We start from the raw sequence: 9,075 nt of genomic DNA, 5'->3' as shown, positions 1-9,075 counted from the left end.
TTTGTCCTTATCAGAGAGGAAACCAGTGAAATTGTTTAGGCCTGGAGGCTTTAGAGGCTTGTGGGGATGTTTGAGGCCTAGATTAGACCCTCTTGGTAATGATTAGAGTAAGAGTCCATTTAGTCCAGTGTTTCCATGATGTCTGAAACCATCACACAGGCATACAGCAATGAGCCTTTTAGCCCTACTCTGTGTCTAGCTCTCTAAATACTTTGATTTTTTATATTTATATACCTCACTCCCATGTGCGTTGTTTCTGTGAAGACATAAGATCAACTTAATTGGTACAATAATTACTCCCCACTAGCTTTTCTGCAGAGATGAGGCTCAATACGTGTTATTGATCTATGTTTAGCTCGAGCAAGTTTATCTGATTTGCCCTTTTTCATTAGACTGTTTAAATTTGGTTGTACATGTAACAGGACTCATCTTTACCTTCTCAACAATATTTCTTAGAGCAGCTGAGCAGGCTGTTTTAGACTGAAATGGTTGATTTTAATGTGTTGTGTTTTGTCAATACGACAGAAATCAGAGGTCTGTATAAATGAATATGCTAGTGTTTCTTGGACGAAGACACGTAGGGATAAATCTATCACATATATGTTGAAAACCTTTTGTAAACCAGATTTCTATGGGATCCCAAAGGAAGACAAGGAGACATATTTGGGATCAGTGAACAATTCCTGAACAACTAATAACCAATAATAGCTTAACAACTGTGATGGTGTCCACTGGCAACCATCCTTTCCATGCTTCCTATTCAATGTCTATGTAATGCAGTCTGGTAACGTGGCAGAGACTTTTGAGGGTGCTGAGATGCCCGCTCTATATTTGCATGAAGTTGAATCCAGGCTGCTTTATGCAAATCAGAGGTGTCCAACTCGCTGCCTCTCAAAAACTCAAAAAAATCTACAAAACTGACCGTTGTCAATCTAAAATGAAAAGAGATTCAGCAAGCCTCCATTGAAATGTTTTCACAAACACATTTCTGTGAACTATTTTTGCAAAATAAGAGAAAGTTTCCAAACCAGCCACCATGTTAGTCTGTTTTGAGCAGACAGTCGTAGCGTTCGTCCAAACAGGTGCAGCCGCAGTGGTTGTAGGAGAATGTGGCCTGATTTCTTTGCTTGCCAGTGGTCATTGAAGAGAAGTTAATAACTGCAAGTTGCAAGCCCACAATAGTGGTAAGATGATGTAGGATGTAACAGGACACCGCAGACTGTAGCAGGATGTAACAGGGCACCGCAGAGCGTAGCAGGATGTAACAGGACACCGCAGAGCCTAGCAGGATGTAACAGGGCACCAAAGAGCGTAGCAGGATGTAACAGGGCACCACAGAGCGTAGCAGGATGTAACAGGGCACCACAGAGCACAACAGGATGTAATAGGGCACCGCAGAGCGTAGCAGGATGTAACAGGGCACCACAGAGCACAACAGGATGTAATAGGGCACCGCAGAGCGTAGCAGGATGTAACAGGACACCGCAGAGTGTAGCAGGATGTAACAGGACACCGCAGAGCGTAGCAGGATGTAACAGGGCACCGCAGAGTGTAGCAGGATGTAATAGGGCACCACAGAGCACAACAGGATGTAATAGGGCACCGCAGAGCACAACAGGATGTAACAGGACACCACAGAGCGTAGCAGGATGTAACAGGACACCGCAGAGCCTAGCAGGATGTAACAGGGCACCACAGAGCCTAGCAGGATGTAACAGGGCACCGCAGAGCCTAGCAGGATGTAACAGGGCACCGCAGAGCGTAGCAGGATGTAACAGGGCACCGCAGAGCGTAGCAGGATGTAACAGGGCACCGCAGAGTGTAGCAGGATGTAACAGGACACCGCAGAGCGTAACAGGATGCACATCGACATTGAAACGTATTTATAAAGTCATACGATTGAAGATCATACATAGGGCTTATATTACACCACATAAATTACCAAAACGACTAGTTAAGACTAAAAAAAAGAATGTGGTTTGGCTTAAAACACAAACACACTTTTCTTGACACAACGGGACACAAGCTCTGCATGGAAGCACTGTTACGTGTGTGTTTTAGAGTTCTTATACTGTGCATCAGCAGTCACCATGGTACACACAGCAACAAATACGTGGAATACTATGAATTAGAGTGCATTACTTTTCTCAGCTGTATGAATGGTTCATGAGTACAGACTGAACTAGTGTAAACTCTCTGGGGCCCATCATAACTTACGCCATAACTTACAAATATTTCACTGTCTTTTATTTCTCCTTTCTTATTAGGTAGGCCATAGGTCATCGTGCTACTAGAGGTGGTATGGATTTTGCAGACTGGCTTTAAAAGGACAAATCAGCAAGTGGTCATGATGGTCGGGACCCAATGTGGGTGTTCAGGAGGAAGCAGATTTGAATCCACAATAAACTTAGTCTTCTTTTTTTCCCACCGCTGATGCATCTTTTTCGTGTCTAGGCCCAAAATGTCATCTGGTAACTCTGTCAAACACACAGGACTGGCTGTGTGATGCGTAATATCTCCATCAGCATCACCATCTGACGCATTCAGCCACTTCACCCACCCTTTTGCTTCACACACGCACACACACAGGCGCGCGCACTCACACACACGCGCGCCCGCACGCACGCACACAAACGCAGGCGCACCCAATCACGTACGCGCTATGGTGTGACCCCCTCCCTCCCCCGCTGCTGCTAAACTATATAAATCAGCTGTGTCGGAGTTTGAAAGCAAAGGTGCTGCGACCTGCAGAGACACATCTGATCCGAGAACAGAGAAGAATAAACCAACGTGAGAGAAACACTCCCACTTGCTGCCTCCAAAGTCTTCTCAAAGTAAGTCTGCACACTCGCTCTCATTCACGGACCCATTTAACGAAGGGGTGAGAGAGACGCAACAACCTGTACTGTATGTGTCGTTAATTATGGAAGACGCGTTCAACTGCTTAAAGCCCTCCTATGTCTAAATGTTGTCCTTAGCCAAAACTGTCTCTTTTAGCTTACAATTCCTTTTTTCTTACAACTTTTGCACACCATAAAATGCAGCCCGTCTTACTTACTTACGACTTTAAAAAGTTCACATCTTTACAGACAGACTAAGGACTTTTCTTCCTTTTTTATGTCAGGATGCGCAGTTTGTCATTTAAAACTGAACCCAAAAAAGCACGTTTTTAAAACTACCACTTCCAAGTGTATTCTCGGCCTCGTGTTTCTTATCCGAAGGTCGTGTTTGTGCATTCCGTTTCAAAAGTAAGATCCCTCCAGGTCCGCGAGGCGCAGCCGGGCGCCACATCCGCGCACACGTGGCTGGTAGAACGGCAGCGGAGCAAGAATTATTCCGAGCCTAGTACTAGAACCACACTATCAAAAATACATGTGAACATAAGCATCATCGGGAAAATGTACTTAAAGTAGTCAAAGTGAAAGTACTCAATGCAGAATATTCCTCATTTCAGAAACTGGACCCAAACTGTTCTGTCCATCAACAGAGTGTTTAATCTGCTAACTCTCAGCTGGACCTGGAGGCTGGTTTCAGTTAGAATAAAACATCACGTGTTAGAAACTACAGTGTGTAACTAGTAACTAAAGCTGTCAGATGAATGTAGTGGAGTAACTAAAGTAACTAGTAACTAAAGCTGTCAGATGAATGGAGTGGAGTAACTAAAGTAACTAGTAACTAAAGCTGTCAGATGAATGTAGTGGAGTAACTAAAGTAACTAGTAACAAAAGCTGTCAGATGAATGGAGTGGAGCAACTAAAGTAACTAGTAACTAAAGGAACCAGTAACTAAAGTAACTAGTAACTAAAGATCTCAGATGAATGGAGTGGAGTAACTAAAGTAACTAGTAACTAAAGCTCTCAGATGAATGTAGTGGAGTAACTAAAGTAACTAGTAACTAAAGCTGTCAGATGAATGTAGTGGAGTAACTAAAGTAACTAGTAACTAAAGCTGTCAGATGAATGTAGTGGAGTAACTAAAGTAACTAGTAACTAAAGGAACTAGTAACTAAGGTAACTAGTAACTAAAGGAACTAGTAACTAAATTAACTAGTAACTAAAGCTGTCAGATGAATGTAGTGGAGTAACTAAAGTAACTAGTAACTAAAGTAACTAGTAACTAAAGGAACTAGTAACTAAAGTAACTATTAACTAAAGCTGTCAGATGAATGTAGTGGAGAAACTGAAGTAACTAGTAACTAAAGTAACTAATAACTAAAGTAACTAGTAACCAAAGCTCTCAGGTGAATGTAGTGGAGTATCTAAAGTAACTAGTAACTAAAGGAACTAGTAACTAAAGTAGAATATTTCTCTCTGTGATGTAGCGGAGTAGAAGTAGAACGTGGCATGAAGAGACTTACGTGAAGTACAAGTAGCTCAGCATTTGTATTTCAGTAGTCGGCTGCTGAGTAAATGAGTTCTGTTCCTCCATCAGAATCCATTATTATATTATGATGTAGCTGCTCCTCTTTTTCAGTCACACTTCCATTTCACAGTAGAAACATGGTAGGTGGAATAGCTGGGCATTAGGAGAAAGATCAGTGTTGGAAGCAGAAAGAGATGCAGCCAAATGATGAGGAAGGCCAACACCTGTTGCTCATCAGAATCATGTGAAATTAAAAACACATGCAGCACTTTTTGTTATTGCCATAGGATTTGATCAATAAAACGAGGTGCTTTATCGACACAGCGGTAGAGGTATTCAGATCTTTTACCTAAGACACATGTAGGTGAAGAGGGTAAGTTTGGATATCATCATGAAACTTCCCTAGTTTATTGCTGACGTTAGAACAATTCTTTTGTAATTACACGTTTTCTTGAATGGTATGTTAAATATGCAAAGATGCATTATTTTATTAAAAACACACTCAAATGCATTGACTTCCAGAACAGAAATCTCAACCTCAGATGAAGCCAGGTTTAAAGTTCTTGTTTCTTTTTGTTGACTTGTCAAACCATAACGTTTTTTATACAGAGATTACAGTTGTGTGATTACTCTATAAATCACAAAATAATGTCTACAGCCATGGAAAAAAAAATCAAATTTTGCCATTGTTTTAGACATAAAATGTCTTATAAAAACCTGCAGAATATTAGTAGGGATGGAAGGGAAGGTTTGGTGTGAGAGATTTCCGTCTCATTTGGAGAATCGGACCGACTTTCTTTCCACCGGTCTCAAAGAAGACGTCTTATAGAAGAAATAAATCTGAGCTTATGATTGGCCAGAGCAACCACAGCAGTCAGCCCAGTAATTCAGAGATTATCTTTCAGTTGGCTTTTACTATTGGGTGCCATGTTTTATTATTATTATTATTATTATTATTATTGTACTTTTTGACCATTGATATAATTTTTTTTCAATAAAAATGCTATTATATAGGCCTATTGTTTATATTTTTATTATTTTGTTATTTAATTTTGCAATTATTTTTATTATTAATCTTTAATTATTTTAATTGTTTCTTGGATTATTATTTTTTATTATTTTTTGAGTTTGGTTTATTTTTATTGTTAAGGTAATGTTTTATTTATTCATATTATTGTTTTTAATATAAATATTAGTGTATTATAAAAATACTGTATGTATTTTTAATTTTTAAATGTGTCTATTTTTTATGTTTTGTTTTTTAATTTTTTAATTTAATTACATTTTTAAAATATTCTTTAGGTGGTAATTACACTGAAGGCTGCGATTAAAGAAAATATAAACTGTCAGCTATACAAAGTACACTAATAATAATAGCATTCAGTGTTCATAACTACATGTTTTAGCAATAAACTAATAATAACTAGTAAATAGTTGCAGCAGCAGGAGACAGCTGGCATGTGCAGCATTCGGCCGTAGTTTATGTCTGTTTCATGACAACCATCCAACTCCCTGATGATGTGTGAAATGAGTTTCCTCCAACCGAGTCGATCCATTCCTCCGTCCTCCTCAGGAACCAATCAGCACTCAGCCAGGGCAGTGTGGCCATACGCAAGTCTACAGCCTGTAGACCATCATACATATTGACTTGTTTAGCTTCTTCACACACCTTTATTTAGTTGTCAGTCAATGTAAGACTGAGCAGACATTTCCTAGTGAAATGCCCCCCCCTCCTCTGCGCCCCTCAGGAGAAGTTTGACACAAACAGATGTTTTCTTCATTAGAAAAGAAAGAGAAAATGTCTTTGTCCACCCTTTGTGCCTCCATCACTCTCAATTCCCTTTTGCGTTTTCTGAGGTGTAATGGATTCATTCAAGCAAACGTCTGTGTGAGGAGGTGATCTTTTCTTTTACGTATTGGTTTTTCAACAACACCTTTTCACAACTTTCCCATCATGTGATGGGAAACAACCTGGGAAACAGGGATGGAACGATACACTCATCTCACGATTCCAGACAATGCACCATTTCTTGAACAGAATGAGCTGCAGACAAATGACTGAAAAGCATTCCTTTTTTTACATGAAATATGCAAAACAACCAACGTGTCCTCTTATCAAAAGTGCAACTAAAATTGTATTTTATGTTAATCAACAAAATTTATCATTAGGTTTCTAAAACCAAGCCCACACGAAAATAACCATTTGAATCAAAATAGTCTTTTCAAATAAATGAACTAAGAAGACAAGTGCAATCAAAGGTAGACTGCACTGATTTATTTTATTATCTCAACATGATGAAATCTTTTTATTGATTTTCAACTGATTCACGATTTATCACAACATGCCTAATGAAAAAATATAAGCCCTTGGCACACTACAACTCCCACAAATCCTAAATGGGCGGGCTTATTGTTGTATTGGCGTTCATTCATTCATTCCTGGGTTCCAGATGGCCGTGATGCTGAAGCCGTGGACCATGCTGGTGGCCGTAGTGCTGTGTGTGCTGGTGTGTCTGGGGACACTCGCAGACGCCTACCCCCCCAAACCTGAGAACCCCGGGGAGGATGCCCCCCCAGAAGAGCTGGCCAAGTACTACACCGCCCTGAGACACTACATCAATCTGATCACCAGGCAGAGGTGTGTACACGCACAGTACTTACAGTACGTACTGATATACACACACACACACACACACACACACACACACACATAACACAGGTTTTCTGTTAAGTTTTTTTATGTCTTTAGTTTTGACAACTAATGCCTACCATACACTAGAAAATACTTTGAAAGACAGAAGTTTGACACCATCTCACCTCTAAAGACAATCTGTCGTTTTTGTAAAGACTGGGGATCTCGCTGGTTCACTATTTGCAGGACTACTATTTAAGTTCACCAAGACTTAAAGCGATAACATCAAACATGGTTGATTTTGTCAGAACGTCAAGACGGGAAAAAGACTGAGACGGGGACTGAGTTTCACGACCACCTTGCAACAAAAGATTGAGACGACAGGATTGCTCCCTAACTCTAGAAAGACTCTCAACATTTGGTTCCGATATTGAGAATTTGTCTGCAGCGGAATCAATTGTCATTTTGGTGTAAGATCGGCACAAATGACAGCAGGGACAGGAGCAGTCAATCCAAAATGAGAAACATGCCGTTAAAATGGTGTAGCTCTCGGGTTAGGTTTAGGGACTGTACAAAGATAATTGGGGTACGGGGGAGTTATATTTTAGGTTGGGTTATAATATCATTATGCTACAATATTTTTGATACAGCAAGATGTTTGTTCTGATCCTCCAAATGTTTTGACTTACCAAATCTAAAAATTACCATTAATTTAAAATAATGTACCCCATTTTTGATCTAAGTATCTAAATTGAATCATAATTGTCACTATGGTCACCACGGCAAACATTACAGTTGAAACTAGAAATGGCAGTATTGATGACAAACATAACAAAATGTATTTAAAAGCTAATAAACGTCTAACAGCAGCTGAATGGAGTTAGCCTTTAATGCTTGGACCAGATTTCATTTTTGTTTGATTGAAGTCATAAAAGCGACCACGCTCTATGCGTATCCTGCTTGTACTAAAGCCCAAAGCTCCGTCAATGAGTGATCCACTCCTCCTCCCCTCCACAGCCCCCGGCCCCCGCCCCACCCCCCAAACTCCTCACACAGCAGCTCAGTAGATTAGATTACAGGCCACTCTCCAAAACCTCCAGGCTTCCAAATCAAACGGGACCAGAGCAATAAAACCGGTACAGACGGACCCAAGAAAGAATCCCAAATCCAGTTAGCGGGGGCCTGAGCCGAGGCCTGCTGCTCTCAGGTATAAACGTCGCTGGAACGTAAATTGTAAGATGAATATTTTTTGATTTGAAGCAAGTCTGGAGTCATGATCTGTTCTTACTCATGAAAGCCAAATAGGTCGTTGATATTTAGATCCTTGGGTTAAAGAAGACTCATGATGCCATGGGAAGTCAAGTGGTTCAGAAGAAAATGGTTTTTACATTTCTCTGGGGAGTTGCAGATGAAGAAATATCACATGCGATAAAGGCAACTAATGGTTATACGAAGGTTTGGCTATCCAATCAAATGCCAGGGAGTGTGATGGCTGTCAGCTTTAGGCAAGGCACTCTATTGAAACTGATGGATCTGGGCAGTCAGGTGCCTTTGGTGCAGAACTATATATTGCAGTTCACAGCATTATAGAACTAGACAAATATAACAAACAATGGCATTACTAAAGACAGGAGAATAATCCTCTGTATTTCTCCTAAGAGTGCGAAAACTGGTGGAGTTTACTGTATATTCTATAAGTTTTTGATTTGTACATTTTTAAAGTGAGTCTAGTATTTTTATTGATTTCAGTTGCTTTCAACCATGGACTGTACATAATGGTGGAACATGCGTCTCCACTCTCTGCTTTTGAACAACATTTAAGCCAAAATATCCCGGATACGAGTGCCACATCTTGTAATTTTGTAGCCCAAGTCTGCACAGTAGTGACCCATACACTCACCCAACCAATCAGGAGTCAATCACAGCTGTCAATCATGATGTTTCAGCATCAAATAACTTATAAAAACCAAACCTACAAAAAGAGTGAACATTTGAACAAACATCAGCGTATCCAAACTTCCTACAATGACAGAAACCATCTTTGGGGGGGAAACTGATTAGACATTTTTTTAGCGTGGCCC

At 40.2% G+C, this 9,075-nt stretch overlaps 1 protein-coding gene across 1 annotated transcript in view; it reads left to right on the top strand.

Moving 5' to 3' along the window:
• Positions 1 to 2,694: 2,694 nt before the first annotated feature.
• The window catches only part of pyya (peptide YYa), an 11,477-nt gene continuing 5,096 nt past the window's right edge, over positions 2,695 to 9,075 (top strand). The window contains exons 1-2 of the mRNA XM_032538502.1: positions 2,695 to 2,834; positions 6,813 to 7,000. Coding sequence (XP_032394393.1) covers positions 6,813 to 7,000 — 188 coding nt within the window. The 5' untranslated portion in view covers positions 2,695 to 2,834. The remainder of the gene's footprint in view (positions 2,835 to 6,812; positions 7,001 to 9,075) is intronic.

Source organism: Etheostoma spectabile, chromosome 15 (assembly GCF_008692095.1).
Source record: "Etheostoma spectabile isolate EspeVRDwgs_2016 chromosome 15, UIUC_Espe_1.0, whole genome shotgun sequence".
Taxonomy (NCBI): Eukaryota; Metazoa; Chordata; class Actinopteri; order Perciformes; family Percidae; genus Etheostoma; species Etheostoma spectabile.
The sequence above is the reverse complement of the archived record's forward strand: the minus strand, read 5'-3'. Positions and strand labels throughout refer to the sequence as shown.